This window comes from Mercenaria mercenaria, chromosome 2, assembly GCF_021730395.1.
Source record: "Mercenaria mercenaria strain notata chromosome 2, MADL_Memer_1, whole genome shotgun sequence".
Lineage (NCBI taxonomy): Eukaryota > Metazoa > Mollusca > Bivalvia > Venerida > Veneridae > Mercenaria > Mercenaria mercenaria.
The window spans coordinates 108315285-108337707 of NC_069362.1; the positions used below are offsets into that span (position 1 = coordinate 108315285).

General features: G+C 36.7%; 1 protein-coding gene across 7 annotated transcripts in view; it reads right to left on the bottom strand.

Moving 5' to 3' along the window:
• The window catches only part of LOC123564858 (target of Myb1 membrane trafficking protein-like), a 42913-nt gene extending 20491 nt beyond the window's left edge, over window positions 1-22422 (bottom strand). For 4 of the 7 annotated variants that reach the window (XM_045358743.2, XM_045358742.2, XM_045358740.2 and 1 more), the window contains exons 1-6: window positions 22274-22421; window positions 6600-6684; window positions 5543-5627; window positions 4432-4578; window positions 1672-1806; window positions 333-395 (exon numbers count right to left, since the gene is read on the bottom strand). In XM_045358743.2, coding sequence (XP_045214678.2) covers window positions 333-395; window positions 1672-1806; window positions 4432-4578; window positions 5543-5627; window positions 6600-6684; window positions 22274-22331 — 573 coding nt within the window. In that variant the 5' untranslated portion in view covers window positions 22332-22421. Of the gene's footprint in view, window positions 1-332; window positions 396-1671; window positions 1807-4431; window positions 4579-5542; window positions 5628-6599; window positions 6685-22273 lie in introns of all 7 variants that reach the window. The other 3 variants (XM_045358746.2, XM_045358744.2, XM_045358741.2) reach the window with 2 other exon arrangements.
• Between the last annotated feature and the right edge of the window lies 1 nt (window position 22423).

Sequence of the window (22423 nt, forward strand, 5' to 3'; positions counted from 1 at the left end):
ATTTCAAGCAAACAAAATTAATTGATTTTACATTATGGTCCAGTAGTGACCAGCAGTTAACGATTAATAACGTTCAATTAGTCACCCTCATACTTCCAAGTATGACAATGTCATGATTCTAAAAGCTGCCACCAAGAGTTATCTTAACATCTGCTTACTTCATTTGTCTACTTTCCCCATAAAATATCTTACAACTCAGAATGTCTGAAATATTACAAATTCACAGTGCATAAATCAAAGATTAAAGAAATATAATCAAAGCATAGTGTGATGTACCAATTTTCTGTGTTTGTAAAGAATAAAAAAAGTGAACAAAATAAAAAGATACTAACTGCTCTATTTGTGGTACTGCCTCTACTCCTACTAAGTGGTTCTGGGTCCACACCACCCTGTGTCTATAATCAATAATCAATCATAAAGTGATAACTATTAAAACAAAAATACAAACAATCTAACTTCTATCAAATGAGGACAAGTAAATATTTCACTGAGTAAACAAAATATAAACTGAATTTTGGAACAATTACAGAATACTGGATATTTTTGTGAAAATGCATCTTGCTTAAGAGCACACCTTTGTAAAATATCTAGTTTGTACACCATAAAAATCACTAACATTCCAAGGGGAGTAATTTTCATGGATTCCCAATATCCATTCATTTCATCTTCAAAATTTGAAATCCACAAATGATATTCCCATGAAATAGGCATTTTGTTCAAAACCACAAAATTCTGTACCTCCCAAAAATTAATGTTTTTACAATATACTACTGTACTGTAGCATTATTTTTTGTTAAGAATTTCATAAATGCATCATTCAACAAAATTAAACATGAACAAACCGATGAAATTCTCATCTACCTTAATTTCAAAACAGAAATTCAGAGTCATGTCCCCATGATGTAGCTGATAACTAAAACAATGAAATTCAGATTCATGTCCCAATGACATAGCTGTCAGCTGAACCAACAAAATTTTATGCTCACATAATTTAATGGTTTCAAAGCATTCTAATACACCATCTCCTGATGAATTACCCATTACTTTGCAAAAGAAGTTTAAATGATTTGTAATATTGTAAATCCAGCTAAATTATAGTAAATATAAGATTAAAACTGACAAAATCTCTAAACTGACTACTATATAATTATATCAAACAAAAGTTTTTCACAAAAACATCCAGACTTTTAAGGTGTAAGGGCACTCACAAAATGTGAAGGTAAAATTATCTATGTACAAACATACATATACATGTACATGCAATAAAGTAAAATATTCAACAAACCAGCACAGAACCATCATTATAACCTTCAGAACAGGTTTCTCATGTTAACTATCATGTCTGTAATAATCTTATGTAAGTCTGTAATAATCTAATGTAAGTTAGAAATGTTTCTAAACATTTAAACGAGTGCAAAGTCGCAACTCATTCGTACTTTGCACATGACCTTAATAGCACTATACTTAGTAGTAGTACAGTCATGTAAAATCTATTCAGTTATAAATCTGTGTAATTTTATAAACTTCCTTCTATTCCTATAGGTTCAATGTTTAATAGAAGACATATTTTCCTCAAGTTTTGTCTTACAAAGAGATTACAGAAGCTAAATGAAACAGTTCCTCTCATGACAATTATCCTTCCTAAATACAAGTTTGACACTGTGTACCTACCCTGGCTGGAGTGTGTATTGGTGCTAAGTTATCTAGATCAGTCATTGGGAACTCTATTCCTTTTGCCTTCAAATCTTGATAGACTTTCTCTACATCTTTCATGTCTGGAGATCCTCTAAATGCATCTGCCCATGTCTGCATGTAACAAATTTAAACAGAAACATTGATAAACAGATCAATATCAACAACTAAGTAATTCAAAATATGTTACCTGTTGCTACATTATCAACATATCAAACATAATGTTGCAAATATGTAATTGTGACAATAATCTTCATTTGCTTTACCAGTTTCCTAAAAAGTTTTAACTAGTATCCAGTAAAAAAAAATAATAAAATAAATAAACCTAACAAAAAAGGTGATTAATACCCTCAGGTGCCACTCTGACATGGAGAAAGTAAAATATTGTGATCTTGACCTTTGATAATCAAGTGACACCTTGACCTTGGACCTGGTGACCTTGGTTGTACACTATGCAAGTTGTCTTGATGAGGTTAACAACTGATATAAGTTCTACGTAAATCCTTCCAGTGGTTATGAAGATATGGAGCAGAAACAAAGAATATAGCTCTTTGATATTTTGACTTCTAAGTGTGGCCTTGACCTAGGACCTTATGAAACTGCATGTAATCTAGACGAGGCTAACAATTGATGTTAGTTTTATGAAAACTTCCCAGCAGTTAAGTATATGGGACCAAACACAATGTTAAGCTTTTTGATTTGTTACCTCCAAATGTGACATTGACCTTGGACCAAGTGAGTTGGGCAGTGTGCTCTGTACATCGTCTTGGTGAGGTTAACAATATATGTAAGTTTTATGAAAATTTTCCAAGTAGTTCAAACAGTAGCCCTTGACCTCAAAGTGTGACCTTGACCCTACTGACCTTGATTGTGAGCTCTTCATATCGGCTAGTTATATGACAATCTTTCTGGCAGTTAAAAAGATATGAAGCTGACACAATGGACGGACCAATAGATGGACATGTGGGACTCTAATAAAGCCCCCAAAAACTTTTTATCTGTGGGTGTAGTAACAACTTTTTCACATTAAAAAAGCATAAAGAAAAAGATTTTAATGTATAAAGAAAATGATTTTGAAAGAACGCGAGTCATTATGCATAATGACACACATTTAGTAATAACAAATCAAATGATGGATTGTGGTAAGTGTGCTTTTACTTCTAACAGAAGCTAATTTGTTTCTGCTTTATACAAGTAACTAAACAGATCCACACTATCATATTTCAGGTTTAATTTCCTCTTGCAGAGTAATACTGTACATCAGGTAACACACTTGGTGATGGTTTCATTTGCAGTCGTTTTTGCTTAGTGTGCATATTATAACATAGAACAAGTATCTAATATAACACCAGCACCAAGTCAAATAATATAAGCTGCAAGTCCCTAGTTCTTAACACAGCAAGTCAAGTCTGCAGATCATTGAATAGCAAAATAAAAGCACCACTAAAACACCTAACATATAGTATCATAAAATCACAATAAATAGTGAGATATTGATTCTGAAAATTTAGCCTTTTAGAATTATTTCATGTAAATAAGTTACCGCTAAAACTATTTATAATTTTATATTTGAGACAATTTACAAAACAAGAGGGCCAAGATGGCCCTAGGCTGCTCACCTGAGAAACACACTATAACAGTGTATTTTGGTCAGTTTTCATTAAGATTGGACTAAAAATGTGTTCTCTTGAGTTTAAACAAGTATTTTCTTAGATATGACCTAGTGACCTAGTTTTTGACCCCAGATGACCCATTTTCGAACTCGGCCTAGATTTCATTAAAGAAATCATTCTGACCAATATTCATGAAGATCAATTAAAGAATACAGCCTCTATCGCATACACAAGGTTTTTCTTTGATTTTCGAACATGGCCTAGATTTCATCAAGGTAATCATTCTGACCAATATTCATGAGGATCAATTGAAAAATACAGCCTCTATCGCATACACAAGGTTTTTACTTGATTTGACCTAGTGACCTAGTTTTTGACCCCAGATGACCCATTTTCGAACTCGGCCTAGATTTCATCAAAATAATCATTCTGACCAATATTCATGAAGATCAATTGAAAACTACAGCCTCTATCGCATACACAAGGTTTTTCTTTGATTTGACCTAGTGACCTAGTTTTTGACCCCAGATGACCCATTTTCGAACACGGCCTAGATTTCATCAAGGTAAACATTCTGACCAATATTCATGAAGATCAATTGAAAAATACAGCCTCTATCGCATACACAAGGTTTTTCCTTGATTTGACCTAGTGACATAGTTTTTGACCCCGGATGACCCATTTTCGAACTCGACCTAGATTTCATCAAGGTAATCATTCTGACCAATATTCATGAAGATCAATTGAAAAATACAGCCTCTATTGCATACACAAGGTTTTTCCTTGATTTGACCTAGTGACCTAGTTTTTGACCCCAGATGACCCATTTTCGAACTCGGCCTAGATTTCTTCAAGGTAATCATTCTGACAAAATTTCATGAAGATCAGTCGAAAAATACAGCCTCTATCGCATACACAAGCTAAATGTTGACGACAGACGACAGACGACGGACGCCGGACATCGAGCGATCAGATAATAAGATTGAAATTTACTAACCAAGCTGTTTCTAAAATTCACAAATTTTTTGGTTGCATGAAAATATCTGAAAATACATTGGTAAGTTTATAATTTAAAACTGCTGAAAGTTTTTAACAATAATTAGATAAACTGCCAACATTATATTACCTGTATCATACTGAGAACCTTCTCCTGCAGGGCTTGTGGTGGGTCATACTTCGGTCCTATCACTTTAACCATATCATTAAGGAAATCTTTATTAGCTATTTGGATATGAAATCTACGCCCACAGTTCTTTACACATGTCTCTAAACACTGTGAATAAAAAGAACAGCAGACATTACAGAAATTATTTTTAGCCAGTAAGTTTTGACCTTTAATAATACATGTACTGTGAAATCACTGAGTCAGACATTCGTGGGGAATAATTTTTGTGGATTTCATGATTTAGTCAATCCATGAAATTTAATCCCAACAAACAAATCGAATTCCAATTACTTTTTTTTTTCAAAAGTTGAAATCCATGATTCATATCCCCAAGAAAAATCACGAATGACAAAACCATGAAATTACATGCCCACGAAATAAAATGATTTCACAGTAATTCTTGAGCATGATATTGTATAGGAAAAGATTCAAGTGCATTGAACTATCATTGATCATCTATAACAGATAAAGACAGAAGGACAAAAATAAGCAAGTGGAAAGTGACTGAGAACAACTTAAAGCACTGAATGATCAAAATGCTATACAGAATTGGCTGTTTCCGTCTGCTGGCATAAAACACTAAACTTCTCAGACACACTTAACAGTAATTTAACACTACAGACAAAGTTGAGGCTTTCTATAACTAGCTCTATATTGCTAATACATATGTATCTGAATACGCATATACAGTGTGTGGTAAAAACTGTGTATAATTGGCTAAATTAGTAAAAATTCTTTTTCATTGTTCTGCCATCTTTTCCTCATAATGTGTTCATTCTTCTACATGCAACAGCCTTTTACTCGCATTTAATTAAATTCTCAGCAGGACTTAAATGCTGATAAAATGAATACTAAATAATTACTTATAAAAGGGCTTTATATGCATGTTAGTGTACAAATGGTCAGCATTAAAATACATTAGGTAGAATTGATTAGCATTAACCATATATTTACAACAAACTTTTTTTCCCCTTAAGATATGCTCATAACAATATGTGAGTGTATAGTGGCTTTTGCCTAACATCATCAACAAACTGGTATTACAACAGCTACAGAATGTCCTTATACGTACAGTTAATGTGTAGAGAACAGCAGTATGGTTTTTGCCCATATTCTGTGATAGTCTTTTCCTAAATGCCTTGCCTGCATCTTTTGGTCTGAAACAAAATAACGAGTCACTATAGTTTAGTGCAATATAAAATCCTGAAAGTCTTTTACTTCAGCATCTTTAACATTTCAACTTTTTAACATCTTACTCAAATTTTGTCATAATCCTGAACCTCATGTACTTTATTTTAAACAAAATGTTCACCTTACATCTGTTCTTCTTTTAACAGTGTTCTTTTGAAACTAGGCATAAAAAAATTGTTTGATTCTGGTATCGCGACCTACCCTAAATTTTTGGCCCGACCCTACATGTTTTCATGCCTTGGAGAATATTTTTTTCAACTTTTTAACAAAAAGGTGCAAAATTGCACTTCTTACACTTTAAACAAAAATTGGTCAGTGAATGAGTGATGTTAGAAATCAACTTACTGATGCTCTAAAGGCATAACCCCCTTATTTGTATTCATTTTTTGACACAAAAATAATTTCTGAAAAGTCTCAATAAAAAAAATTCCAAAAAAAAAAATTTTCCGACCTACCAACCCTAATTTTTTTGAGCATGTTACCGAAAACAAAGAATTTTTTTAGCCCTATTAAAAGTGCCTCTAGCCTATCCATATATCTTTATAACATTACCCCTTCCATCATTCTGCTTTGTTGATAAAATAGGCAAACTTTTCGACATAGCTGAATGCTTAAATTAGAAACACAATCTTACTCAAATTGGCTTAATTAGGAATAATTTACAAAAAAAAAATACTGGGAATTTACTTAACCTTTAGCCTGCTGGCGGCAAGTGATTTTGCCTTTGCGACCAGTGCAGACTAAGATCAACCTGCACATCATGGTCTGCACTGTTCATTCAGTAAATTTTCAGTGAACACCCCTTTGAATAATAAATTATGGTATTGCTCAAATTGAATGACGGACCAGTCCAATTTAGAAATTTAGCAGGCTAAAGGTTAATACACTGAGAACAAAAGGTTGGTCCTGTTACACAGAAAGCCTCTAGTTTTACTCACCCTTCATCTGTTTCATTAATTCTGTCACATACTTCCATGTACAGAGCCCAGTTCTCTGAAGGCTGGGTTCCATCTGTAGCTTTTTCTATAAGAATTGAAAATAAAAATCCTCTTACTGATTTGACCATTTGGATTTTTGTTTAAAACATCGAAAAACAAAAAATCTTACTTTTCATCAGAGTACATTTCGGTCAGTTGACCGATTATTCAGTTAAAATCCCTTTGACCTTAACACAAAAGCATTTTCTATTCCTTAAAATAAGCTTCCTGCAAGTTAAACGGAACATAAACAAATTTCAAGCACTCATCTTTAGATTAGTGTTCAAAGACAATTCAAATTTTCTGAAATGTGCTGAAAGGCATAATTTTTCACTTAAACTATTAGGGGAAAGATATTAACAATATAAAACATAAATGTCTACAGGTAATTATTGGTTAACGACGGCAGTCTGATATTGAGAATTAGACACTATTATACTACATGACAAAGTCAGAAACACCCGATGATGTCTTTATCATGTAATCAAAACCTTATTTCTATAAATGACCATCATAAATAATCAAGTTTGTCCAATACATGAACATGACATTGTGTATTTGTAAAGTTTATATCTTTGCCACCTCAAACTTCAGCAGTACTGTTCCCAATAATTTCGTTTTCCTTTAGAACCATAAATTTTACATTTGTTTTAAAATGACTTGCCTTCAAATGCTTCTTTTATTTTAGAGGTTGCCTATTTGTTCATGTATAAACTAATCATTAGCAAAAAACTCTCTTATTGTAGAATGCTGCAATGGAACTACCGGTATAGTAAAGTAAGGCATATCCCTTGCTTAGTCTTTTATGTTTAGGCCATACCAAATTGATTAATAGTTCTTCGGAAAATTTAAAAAAAAAATTGGAGCGGGCGAGCGAAATTTTTATTTTATTTTTTTTTTCTCAATTTTGATTTTTTCAGAGGCGGGTAGATTTTACATGGAACGAGCGGGCTTTTTTTATTTTTTTTCCCAGCTTGGACCCTTGAGGAGGCGGTTATGATTATACATGAAGTTAACATTTCTTTAGAAATAACACAGAAATCAAACATTTACAGTGTGGGTAACACAGTATATAGCTTTTCTATTATGTTTTAAAGACTACATGAATGATTTTGCAAATAAATTCTTGCCAAACCTCACTGAAACACTTTTTTTTTTTTTAGTTATAATTTCTAAGGGATGAGTGTCTTATTTTTAATTTTGATTTTTCTACATTAATCTGAAGGCCTGCCTATTTAACGGCACAGCATGAGGAATATTTAAGACAATACAGGCACATGTGTGGAATAACATTTCTTCTGAAGCACAGTTAGATGGCTTCGGCACATGAACAACTTTGTGCCCCTAGTGGAACTCCAACCCATAGAGGTGAAGGGAAGTAACAAACCACTTGACCAGTGAGACCAAACAGAGTTGGTCATACAGATGCTTCGACATTGCTCGAATCCCTTTGGAATAATTTCTTAACAGATCAGGCTAGCTTATGTTTTTGTGGTGGAGATTCATTTCAGGCAAAAATGATAACAAGACTGACAAAGAATGATCCCAATATGGCCACCCTTAAAGTGTTATATGGCCACCCTTAAAGTGTTGTTTGTTTTGCTTTGACTGAACTAGAAATTTAGAGTTGGGGAGGTCTGTTTTTTCCAGTTTTTTTTTCGTTCTATCAATTCACAGCCAAGTTATAGACAAACAGGCAAAATTGGGGTTACAAAAGGACAGATTTTATATCTACACTACTTATTTGAAAAGCTAAACAATTTTTAAATTGACTAAATGCGTTTCGATAGAATATCTGACTGCTGTACTAAAGAAGTTACGTTCAAAAAGATTTGGCCTAGACAATGTGATAGGTCGGTCAGGATCTGTGAACAAACATTTTTTTAAGATAGTAGTCGGCCTCAGCTTTGGGCTCTAGATATAACATACTGAACTAAACAACTGATAACAAATGGTTTGAAAACTATATCTGAACAATATTGCCAAATATTTTTAACTGCATCCCCGTGCACGTCTTACAAGTCGTGCTTCGTTCCTTTCACTGTATTGAACAAAAGTAGAACGTGCCTACTTCATTACCTACCGACACATCGAAAGTCATGTGTGGCACTAGCACAGACACTCCAGATTTAAAACAAATGATGAACAACACCATAATTCCTGACTTTTTGTGTTTTGGTCATCAGTAACATGTATTACGGATGCATGAAATCCGATCAATATCACTTTGACGCATTAAAACAGCGATAAAACCTGCTTTGCCGTTATTATTCCGGACCGCGTAATCGGGAAAAAATTTTTTTTCGGAGATTTTTATGTACGTGCGGGCGGGTGATTTTTATTTTTTTTTCTCGGGAATGAAATTATTGATGCGGTAGTTCCGACGAACGACATATCAATTTGGTATGGCCTTAAGCAGCATATTTCTGATAGAAAATCATTTCAATTTATCTGAAACAAGAGTGCCAGAATGTCACAATATACGCCCGTCACAGCAAATTTATTTACTCTAGCACCTGTATTTGCAGATGTAATTTTAATTTTGTGGTTGTTTAGTAATCATTGTATTTCTATTGTTTTTCTAAGTCCACAAAAAAAAACCTCCTTACCAGGTAGAGATACCTTAAAATACACCTAAAATTAGAAAGTAACAACTATGTTGTACCACAGAAAAGTGGTCTTGGTTTTTCCCTACGGTCAATTATAAAAAAGTTACAATATAAGTTATTTATAGTAACAACTAAGGGAAGTTAATCTTATAAAAAAAAAAAAAAAAAAAAATACAAAAAAAATTTTTTTTAAGTCCACACAAAAATCCTTACCAGGTAGAGATTGGTCAAAAATCACCTCAAAATTGGATGTAACATGCATGTTGTACTACAGAAAAGTGGTCTCGATTTTTCCCTACGTCTAGTAATGAAAAAGTTACAATATAAGCTATTTATAGTAACAACAAAGGGAAGTAATTCTAAAGAAGGGAACTGCGCATGACACTTCATCTCATGATGGTGTATAATTGTGCCAAGTTACATCAAAATCCCTCTACGCATGAAGAAGAAATGCTTCGGACAGTCATTCTTGTATCTGACCTTTGCCTCTAAGTGTGACCTTGACCTTAGACCTAGGGACCTGGTTCTTGCGCATGACACTCCGTCTTGTAGTGGTGAACATTTGTGCCAAGTTATATCAAAATCCCTCTATGCATGAAGAAGAAATGCTCCGGACAAAGTTTTCATTCTTGTATCCTTTGACCTCTAAGTGTGACCTTGACCTTAGACCTAGGGACCTGGTTCTTGTGCATGACACTCCGTCTCATGATGATGAACAATTGTGCAAACTTTCATCAAAATCCCTCTATGCATGAAGAAGATAATGCTCCGGACAAAGTTTTCATTCTTGTATCCTTTGACCTCTAAGTGTGACCTTGACCTTAGACCTAGGGACCTGGTTCTTGCGCATGACACTCCGTCTCATGATGATAAACAATTGTGCCAACTTTCATCAAAATCCCTCTATGCATGAAGAAGATATGCTCCGGACAAAGTCATACTTGAATTTGACCTTTGACCTCTAAGTGTGACCTTGACCTTTGACCTAGGGACCTGGTTCTTACGTATGACACTCCGTCTCATGATGGTGAACAACTGTGCCAAGTTTCATCAAAATCCCTCCATGCATGTAGAAGATATGCTCCGGACAAGGTCTGTGGACGCCGCCCGCCCACCAGGGGCGTTCCCATAATACGTCCCGTTTTTCAAACGGGCGTATAAAAATTACACTTATGATCATGAAATAAATAGTTACAATATATATAATAATCTGGAAACATACATTGACCAAGAAACATTGAAATCTAGAATAAATTAAATTTGGGTTTTACATAGTATTAAATTAAAATGCAATTTACAGCTTCATTTGAATGGAAGTGGTAACTGATATGTAATATCTGAATAAATTTTTGGTCAAATTTTTAACCTACATGTATATGACTGTTATGGCCCAGAAAGGGAAAAAGCCCTAATATTCACCTTTGACCACAAATTGTGACCTTGATCTTAGAGCTAGGGATCTGGGTGGTGTCTTATTCTAGGAAGCACTGTGCCTTAAAATATTAAAATCACTTTGTTATGGACCAGACAGGAAAAATCACTACTGAAATTTGACCTCCAGGTAGGAACTTGACTTTTGAGCTACTAGACTGTGTGTTGCACAGGACATATCATCTTCTCATTATGGGATACATTTGTACCTAGTAATATTAAAATCACTTCAACCATGAGGGAGTTATGGACTGGATAGAAAAAATGGCTTGACGACCTTCAAGGGTGACCTTGACCTTTGAGCCAGGGGCTAGGGTCATGCTCATGACACATCCTTTGATTATAGGGAATATTTGTGCCAAGTAATATCAAAATCCCTTAATGGATGAGAAAGTTTCAGACCCAATAAGAAATAGGGACAAACAAGGCAGTCTGAAAGACAGCTACATCTCCCACTGCTGCTATTGATAGTGAAAGGGTTGATGGTATTGGCTGGAAGCATTGACGTTTTTAAGTATATTTTATAGTCCTCAAACCTTTGACCTTGAGTTGTGACCTTGACCTTGTTCCAACATGGCTGACTCATGAGTTCTGCACATCGTCTTCATGAGATGATCATTTGACCCAAGTTTGATGAAAATACTTCAAGGGGTTTAAGTTAGATGGAGCGGACACAACTGTTATGGACGGAAGCACAAACAGACGGAGACCATTCCTATAAACCCCACCACTTGTGGCGGGGGATTAACAAACAAACAAGATGGACACTGCGGACACTGCATTTACTATGCGGCACCCCAACAAGGGGGAGGCTTAATAAACAAGAGCTGTCCGTAAGACAGCGCGCTTAACTTTTCTCAGTGCATGACTGTATTAGAGCCTTGTCAGTAAAAAAAATCCAAGTTAAAAAGGGACATAATTCTGTCAAAATTAAAATCAGAGTTATGGGAACTGTGTCTCCTGGTGTAGACTTTGATAGAAAATAACTGTTTTGAGTTTCAAGTCAAAAGCTTTAATAGTAACAGAGATATTTGACTTTATCAATTTTTTTTTAAAAAATTCTAAGTTAAAAAGGGGCATAATTCTGTCAAAATTTAAATCAGAGTTATGGGAATTGTGTCTCCTGGTGTAGACTCTGATGGTTAATAAGTATTTTAAGTTTCAAGTCGAAAGCTTTGATAGTAACAGAGATATTTGACTTTATCAAAAATTTTAACCAAAAATTCTAAGTTAAAAAGGGGCATACCGGTAATTCTGTCAAAATTCAATCAGAGTTATGGGGATTGTTTCTTCTGGTGTAGATTTTGATGGTAAATAAGTATTTTAAGTTTCAAGTCAATAGCTTTGACAGTAACAGAGATATTTGACTTTATCAAAAACTTTAACCAAAAATTCTAAGTTATAAAGGGGCATAATTCTGTCAAAATTCAATCAGATTTATGGGGATTGTTTCTCCTGGGGTAGACTTTGATAGTAAATATCTATTTTAAGTTTCAAGTCAATAGCTTTGATAGTAACAGAGATATTTGACTTCATCAAAAACTTTAACCAACGGCGACGCCGACGCCGGGGCGAGTGCAATAGCTCTACATTTTCTTCGAAAAGTCAAGCTAAAAAGTAAAGTTTAATTAAACATCAAATAACACATCAAACCATTACTGTACAGCATTCAGCAATCAAAATACGTAATGATATGTCACAGGCAATAGTATCTGACATGTAGGAGAAAAAAACATAATCTTTTCAACATAAAACTTATGATCACAAGCTAATTTCAAGCTAGTCTTGCTTTGTAATTTCATCTAATTCAAGGGCCATAACTCCACAGTGACAAACACTGTCTGGTTATGGCCATAAAAAATCTCACTAAATTTGGTTAGGTGGATGCATTGGTCAAGAGGGCTACGATGCTTTCCTACAGAGGTGAAGACCCATAGTTTGATACCTCAGGCTACTCCCATTGCGGGGTGTCATTGGGCAAGGCACTTTATCATTCATGATTGCCTTAGTCGACCCAGCTGTAAATGGGTACCAGCAAATTACTGGGGGGATGGTATAAATTTGTTTTAACTGTTCTTAAAATAGGGTCGCTCAAAAACTCTACAGAGCTTCTTCTTCTTCCGGTATCGATGCAGGGCCAAATGGCTGACATTGTCGCATTGTGGTGACTATATACAAAAGTGCGGGAGGGTCCCAAGTGCCAAATTAAAAGCAGGATAAAAACAATTAGTGGTGAAGTTACATGGTATCCGCAATCCAGTCCTTGAAGGCTTCCAAGGTGGGTACTGCGATGAGGTTCTGTGGGAGCTGGTTCCATAGGACAAGGGTGGTAGAAAAAAACTACTCCTTCAGTACTGATATCCTGCAGTATGGTGTCCTATATCTCATTGAGTGGCCTCTCATTGACACTACCTGTGGTTGAAGCATGCTACTTGGTATGGCGATGAGGTTGTGAATTATTTTATAAAACATCACTGCTCTGGCCTCTTTTCTTTGCTGCTGGAGACTCACCCAGCCAAGAGTGTTGAGCATTGCGGTGATGATGCTTTTACACGAGCAATCCCCTAGAACGAATCTGGCAGCTCTGGGTTGCACCACTTCAACTTTTGTGATGTTGGCCTGTGTGGTCTATACAGTAGCAGCATATTTCAACTTGACAAAATGAGAGGTTGCGACTGAGAAAAGCTGTGGTGTTGTTGGCCTTTTTGGTGATCATGTTGATGTGAGCATTCCAGGATAGAATGTCAGTTAGAACGGCCCCTACATATTTTGACTGTTTGGTTTGGTGTAGCTGTTTGCCATGGATCATGCAGTCAGCATTGATGTTCTTTCACTTGTTTGAGATTCAGTGTACTTCGCACTTGTCAAAGATGAATTCCATTAGCCATTTCTTTTCCTATTCCTGTAGTTTGTTGAGGTCTTCTTGTAGGACCTGTGCATCCTCAGTGGACTTGATGATCAGATACATCAGGGAGTCATCTGCGAAGAGCCTAGCAGTAGACTGGACACACTGGGGCATGTCATTGATATTAACCAAGAACAGGAGGGGGCCAAAGAACTGTACCCTGGGGGTCACCCGATGTTACTGGTGCAGACTGAGAAGATTAACCCTCAAGTGTTACCCGCTGGCTCAAGATTTGGATCTAGTCGAGCAGACTCCCTCATACACCGTAGTGGTTCAGCTTAAGAGTAAAGCGCTTATGAGGAACTTTGTCAAACACTTTGGAGAAATCCAATAGAATGGCGTCAACCTGTTCCACATTGTCAAAACTTGTTGCTACTTTGTTGATGGTTGTGATCAGCTGTGGCTCACATGAATGCCTTTTCTGGAAGCCTTGTTGGTACTGGCTTATGGTGTTGTAGCATTGAATTGAAAAACTGCATCAAGTTGCTATGGATGATGTGCTCGAGGAACTTGTAGGTGATTGAGTAAGAGAGACTGGTCTGTAGTTTGAAGGTTTGCTCTTGTCCACTTTTTTAAAGATAGGTGAAACATTAGCTGTTTTCCAGTCGTTTGGAACTTTGCCTTGGTCTGGAGAGGCCTGGAAGATAAGGGAAACTCCGAATGGGCTGGTGCAAGAGGGTGTGCCATTTCTCTTAGGAAGCGAGACAATATCAAGTCAGGCCCAGTAGCTTTGTGCGGGTTAAGTCCCTGAAGTAGTTTCAGGACACCATTGATGGTAACATGGATTGGTGGAGCATCTGCAGTGATTTTTTTCTCAATATTGTGAATGGGTCCGGTACCAGAAAAATTGTGAAAATTAGCGTTGTTTTTCTCAAAATTGTGAATTTTTGCCAACTTGTGAATTTATTAATACTTGGTGAATCAAAATGTTCAATGATTGGATATGAATATATGGGTGTAAAAATATGGGTATTTAAAACTTACATTCATATTTTTATTCCAAAACAAAATAAATTTTCAAGGGTCAAAATCAGATTTTCAAGAGTCAAGATCAGCTTTTCAGGGGATCAAGCTATACTTCTGCTTCAACCATTTTATGTCCAAAATCAACAAAGTGATAATGATATACTGCTATAAATGTAACTTCCACAGACTTTATCTAAAACAAGTCCATATTAATCATAACAGAATTTTTTAAGCCATTCATATTTTAGCGGTCTTATTTTGTACATAGCCTGAAAGTGGGTGGGGTTTGGTACATTTGCATGTTTTTATTCCCAAAAAATGCTTCAAAATAAAAGTTGCTTTGGCAGGAGTAATCATATTATTACTAAATGCAGATTTTTATTGGCTTTTTATTTCGCTTGTATTAAAAACAAGAGCTGTCTCCGTAGGATGACACATGCCCCCGATGGCACTTTGAATGAATAGTTATGGCCGATGTTAGAGTTTAGGACCTTTGACCTACGGAGCTGGGTCTTGCGTGCGACACATCGTCTTACTGTGTCACACATTCATGCATAGTTATTTTAAAATCCATGCATGAATGACAAAGATATGGTCCGGACATGCCCATCAATGCACTATCATGAAAAATGATCTTTAACGTCTAAGTGTGACCTTGACCTTTGAGCTACGGACCTGGGTCTTGCGTGTGACATGTCGTCTTATTGTGGTACACATTCATGCCAAGTTATTTGAAAATCCATCCATCGATGACAAAGATATGGACCGGACACGCCCATCAATGCACTATCCTTTAACGTCTAAGTGTGACCTTGACCTTTGAGCTACGGACCTGGGTCTTGCGCACTGCACGTCGTCTTACTGTGGTACACATTCATGCCAAGTTATTTGAAAATCCATCCATCGATGACAAAGATATGGACCGGACACGCCCATCAATGCACTATCCTTTAATGTCTAAGTGTGACCTTGACCTTTGAGCTACGAACCTGGGTCTTGAGCACTGCACGTCGTCTTACTGTAGTACACATTCATGCATAGTTATTTGAAAATCCATCCATCGATGACAAAGATATGGACCGGACACGCCCATCAATGCACTATCCTTTAACGTCCAAGTGTGACCTTGACCTTTGAGCTACGGACCTGGGTCTTGCGCACTGCACGTCATCTTACTGTGGTACACATTCATGCCAAGTTATTTGAAAATCCATCCATCGATGACAAAGATATGGACCGGACACGAAAATTGCGGACAGACCGACAGACCGACAGACTGACAGACAGACAGACGGTTCAAAAACTATATGCCTCCCTTCGGGGGCATAAAAACTTGTAAGAAATGATAAAAATGTCCGAAAATCACGGTCGCGAAAAACGGGTGACAAATATGAACAAGAGCTGTCACTAATGGTGACAAATGCCCCCGCAGCACCTTGACCTTTGACCTTGTTACCTTTGACCTGGTGACCCCAAAGTCAGTAGGGGTGGTGTACTCAATAAGTACTATCAGCATGTAAAGTTTGAAGGTCCTGGGTGCAGTGGTTCACGAGTAAAGTGCCTTCATGCAAAAAGTTAACGTTGGCCCCTGTGACCTTGACCTGGTGACCCCAAAGTCAGTAGGGGTCGTGTACTCAATAAGTACTATCAGCATGTAATGTTTGAAGGTCCTGGACGCAGTGGTCCACAAGTAAAGTGCCTTCATGCAAAAAGTTAACGTTGGCCCCTGTGACCTTGACCTTTGACCTGGTGTCCCCAAAGTCAGTAGGGGTGGTGTACTCAATAAGTACTATCAGCATGTGAAGTTTGAAGGTGCTGGGTGCAGTGGTTTGCGAGTAAAGTGCCTTCATGCAATAAGTTAACGTTGGCCCCTGTGACCTTGGACTTTGATCTGGTGACCCCAAAGTCAGTAGGGGTGGTGTACTCAATAAGTACTATCAGCAGGTGAAGTTTGAAGGTCCTGGGTGCAGTGGTTTGTGAGTAAAGTGCCTGCATGCAAAAAGTTAACGTTGTGATGAACGAACTAACAAACGAACGGAGAGTTGAAAACTAATATGCCTCCCTTCGGGGGCATAAAAAACGAAAGCAAACATTCAAAATTCTTGATAAATACTTGTTTTAAATTTCATCTTTTCACCAGACCTGTTCAATACTTCTAATATCTGCTTATTTAAAACATTTATATTTTATTTTGCCCTAGCAAAATACCTCGGCAAAGATAATAAATTTGCGTAACGACCAACCGGCTTATTTAATCAAATCAAGCACACAAAATAATTATTTTTCATTGGTAACACATATTTATAACACAATAATCTAATGCCACATTGTTTATCAATCAACTATTACACATTGATGATGACCATGTGTCAGTCGGCGCGTGGCATGATTGACATCTGTCAGTAGCTAATTAATATACGATGCTCCGCCTACTGCCAGACTTCCGCGTGTGTCGACAAACAATATTGAAGTTCACTTGGATTTCGATTGACAGGGGGCAGAACTTTCAAACTTGTGACGCATCAAAAAGAATTACCTCGAGTCAAGCAGAGGCACAGGGCATATTATATACAGGTCAAATATGCGTTTTTCTCAGTTTTCGCGGGTCGGAACCGGAACCTCAGGTCCACTGAATGTTCTTCTAATGTTTATCTACTATTTCTAAAGGTTTTTCACAGCCATTGTGAATGGGTCCAGCAGACCCAATTTGAAAGTTGTGAAAGACCGTCTGCAATTGTGAACAGGTCCAATATTCGGTACTATTTATATAAGGAAAAAAATCGCTGATCTGGGTAGGCAGTCTAAGGAATCTTGACAAGAAACTGCTCAGCTCTGAGCAGTAACACCTCAGCAGGAATACAGTTATAATTACTCTACAGACCCTTTGATCTAATATACCGTGACAGTCAGCTGGTGGTCAGCAATCAAAGGGATAGAGTGGGGCTGATAAAAATTACAAGCACACAGCAGAAGCTAAACAATATTAAAGAAGACCTATGGGCATAATTTATACATCAGTTTAGCAATAATTATCTCATGGTTTCTTTATTTGAAGATTGCTTTTGTATATACAGTTATTGCTAATAAATGATTTTGCTGCTTAAAAATAGGGTGTCAAAATTAAAGTATAATTTTAAATTATCATTCTAAATTCTGTTATATTTTAATTTCAGTTTTTTTTTCAATGTCAGATATAGGTAAAACATTGCTAACAATCAAAGGCCCTAAATAGTTATAGTTTTAAATTATAATATGCAGAGTCAGGCTGTAACAAAATATATATTGATAATAATTAGTAACATTTTATGAAAAGGAAACAAAATATGAGCCGCGCCATGAAAAAACCAACATAGTGGCTTTGCGATCAGCATGGATCCAGACCAGTCTGACATTTGATAAGAAGGATGTACATGTCTTATAATGTCTTACTACATGTATAACGTCAGACGGGAAAGAAATGAATTTGGTGTTCTTGAGTCTTCTGGTGGACATTAATTTAAACATCCTGACCTCAAACATTTTATGCTTTTACAACAAAAAAACTTTTTTCATGTTTTTAAAACAAAAAAGTAAAAATAAGTAACAATGATAATTAAAAGTATGTTTTAAATTTAGCCAACAAAAAATACATTTTTATGCCCCCGAAGGGAGGCATATAGTTTTTGAACCGTCTGTCCGTCTGTCGGTCTGTCAGTCTGTCCGCAATTTTCGTGTCCGGTCCATATCTTTGTCATCGATGGATGGATTTTCAAATAACTTGGCATGAATGTGTACCACAGTAAGACGACGTGTCACGTGCAAGACCCAGGTCCGTAGCTCAAAGGTCAAGGTCACACTTAGACATTAAAGGATAGTGCATTGATGGGCGTGTCCGGTCCATATCTTTGTCATCGATGGATGGATTTTCAAATAACTTGGCATGAATGTGTACCACAGTAAGACGACGTGTCGCGCGCAAGACCCAGGTCCGTAGCTCAAAGGTCAAGGTCACACTTAGACATAAACGATAGTGCATTGATGGGCGTGTCCGGTCCATATCTTTGTCATCGATGGATGGATTTTCAAATAACTTGGCATGAATGTGTACCACAGTAAGACGACGTGTCGCGCGCAAGATCCAGGTCCGTAGCTCAAAGGTCAAGGTCACACTTAGACATTAAACGATAGTGCATTGATGGGCGTGTCCGGTCCATATCTTTGTCATCGATGGATGGATTTTCAAATAACTTGGCATGAATGTGTACCACAGTAAGACGACGTGTCGCGCGCAAGACCCAGGTCCGTAGCTCAAAGGTCAAGGGCACACTTAGACGTTAAAGGTCATTTTTCATGATAGTGCACTGATGGGCGTGTCCGGTCCATATCTTTGACATTCATGCATGGATTTTAAAATAACTACGCATGAACGTGTGACACAGTAAGACGATGTGTCGCGCGCAAGTCCCAGCTCCGTAGGTCAAAGGTCCTAAACTCTAACATCGGCCATAACTATTCATTCAAAGTGCCATCGGGGGCATGTGTCATCCTATGGAGACAGCTCTTGTTTTCTATATTCAACTGTAGAATATTAATGATCATGATTTCTTAAATTTTTTATTCGAATCTTTTGAAGCTTTAACTCCTACTATGTACCTTGTGTTGAGTTTCTGCAATATAAACTTGCCCATCTTTCAATTTTGACAGTACCTTTTAAAGTTTATAGGGGTATTATTGAAAACTTACTAACTGAATTGCAACAGTGTAGATTATGATCTTGATCTGCAATGGTCCCAGAGGCAAATACTATTGCCACTGCAATTGCCGCTAGCATAATATTTAGAGTTAAAAATTATTAAAAGTACATAGTTTTGAACTTTTGACCTTGCTTGAACAATAATTTAGTTACAAGCTTTCTTCCCAATCGAGCTAAAATACATTAATAAAACCTAACAATTACATGTATACAATTTCTACATGTATAAATATGTAATATGTTAATTACATACATACCCATGTAGAAGCCATTTCAACAAGGAGGGCGGGGTCCTATTATCATGGGGATCAGGGAGGACATAAATATGAGTCTGGAAGTTTGGGTTCGAACTTATAATAAAATTAAATATATCCACAGATGAAATTAGTATAAACAGTTTAGATCCTGAGCTTACATCATATCAACACTAAACTTGTTGGAGGTGGGGGCAAACTACACACTCTCCCAAGCCCTGGTCTGATGCCCTACTCCCTTTCCTCTGTCTAGTATGTCCAATAAATGATACATTTACTATATTTGCACATAAATTGTAGTGTCAGTGTAACCTGCACTTCCATAATCAATTTACATTATATTTGATTGACTTAGGGGTTAATTCAGAGGTTGCTTCCGTCTGAGACCTTTTTGTGCGGTGCTCTCATGAATGCTGTGTTTTTGTGCTTTTTAGACATGCTTGAAAGCTCACTGATATTGTAAAATGTGCATCTGGACTAAAGTGGTACACATCACCATTTTAATTTTTCTTCAGGCAAAGAGTTTCAAGTTTTGATCCAGAAAAAAATAGAAAGTTAATGTGTTACAGATTTTTAGATTACAATTTACCAAGATGTTCAACATTATATCAGCCTCCAGTGTTGGGTCATAATTCACTGTGGTCAGTTAGCTTGTCAGTGATAATGGGACAACATGCTGGGCAGCAAACCACAGATATTTTCTGTATCTGACCAAGATTCCTTAGACTGTAGGGGGATTCTCCGAGGTCTGGTAGTGGTGCGTCTCCCTCATTTGTAAACACTGACAAGAACTGCTTACTCAGTACCTCTGTCTCTTTTGTTGCTTATGTTCATTGTTTCACAAAGTGAAGGTAAATGAAAAAAATTACCTTTGCTGAACATTCTAGACAGGAACTGTTAATTTTTATAATTTCATCATCATCATCTTTGATAATGGCAAGCAGTCCTGTTGGACTATAATGGCCATGCGTGGGGGTTAGTAAAGTGAAAGATTATCAAGCCTCCCAAGCTACTCAATCCACCCAGGAGGACATTGACAATGTGATAAAAAATAGTGCAAAAACCTACTCAAGCCCTTAAAGCCTATACATTGCATAATCTACTATGTACATGGTGAAGAAACAAGAGAGTTAGTACTGTTAAAAGATAAAAGCATATATGTACTGTCTAGGGGATGTGTGGTAACACAGTCAGTCCCGACTTAAACACAGCGTTTGAGTCAGCACTGACTAAGTGCACCGGCAGTGAGTTCCATTCAACTATTGTCCTAGGGAAAAATGAGTACTTTATGTAGTCAACTGATGAGTGTGGTATATGATATGCTAGTTGATGGTGATGTCTGGATGTTCTTAATAGTGGATCCATATATTGTAAAGGTATTATGTCAACAAGCCCATAATGTATTTTATGGAAGAGGCTAAGACGGATGTTCTGTCTTCTGCGCTCTAAGGACTCCCATTGTAATTGCTGTAGTAATTGTGTTACAGTACCCGGCGACTTTGAATAGTTGTTGGTAACAAACCTAGCGGCCCTCTTTTGTACATTTTCTAATTTCTGCTTGTCATTTAATTGATAAGGGTCCCAAACAGAAGCACAGTATTCCAAGGAAGGTCTGACTATTGATTTGTAGGCTGCTGCTTTAGTTTCAGGTTTGGCAGAATGTAGATTTCGTTTTAAGAACCCAAGATTTTGACTGGCCTTATTTGTTATTTTGCTAATGTGTGGAGACCAAGAGAGATTAGATGAAAGTTCCACACCGAGATAGGTAGCTTGTTTGACCTCAGACAAGGGTTGGCTGTGTAGAAAGTAGTCAGTCATGACTGGTTTAGATCTAGGTGGGGTAATGTGCATGATGTGGCATTTGTCTACGTTGAAGGCCATCCTCCACTTCCTCTCCCACCCTGCCAGTCTGTCCAGATCTGCTTGAAGGGTATGTGAGTCCACAGCTGAGCGTATTACTCTATAGATGATACAGTCATCAGCAAACAGTCTCACATCCGAACGAACACTGGCAGGGAGGTCGTTTATGTAGAGAAGAAATAGAAGAGGCCCTAAAACGGAGAGAAATTCAAGGGCTATAACTTAAGATTGACTTGGTTTATCTACCAGATAATCAATTTTGTCCAGTATGTTATGTCTATAATCATTGCGACCTCGTTTGGATATGATCTGTACCAAATTTATGTAACCACTACCAAAGTGAAACTAACACCATTTCGCAATGTTTCTAGCATGTTAAAATTATGAACTGTTTATCATGTTTATTTTTGTAAAATTTGACATTAGTCCTAATTTTATAAATGAGAGTTATACAAAAGCAACTGAAATCATGCTTTACTTAAACCATTAGAAATAACAGCTGATCATGACATGATGAAGATGTCCCTTTGAAGCCTTTCATTAACAGAAACAATCAGATTTTCAAACATTCCTAATGAGCGTCAATAAGACATGCACCCCACTTCAACACATGTGCAACTTGCAGATTTGTGGTTCAATACCGTTTTTTCTATGCCTTTCATTTATCCTGGCTACGCCTGTGAATCTACATCATATGATTCTGACTGTATTTGCCATTTTTTGTTTTTTTGTTTACGTTTTGTCAGGTAAAAATGACAGGCAACACCCATTTCATGAAAACACAACGACTCAACTATAATTTTGAGATGACAGCTGGACTGTTTTGTATATCACTGTTGTCTTATACCTTCTATATATCTTATTTTGACTATAATTACCGATTAATTGTCCAACCGGAGTTGCAAGAGGGTTCCCGTGTCCGAAGAGAGCAGCCATTTTTAAATCATGACGTCATACGCATCTGTCATCTAAATTTAGAAAACAAGGTCATTCCCCTTTTGTTTTTATTTTTAAAATGATTAGTTTAT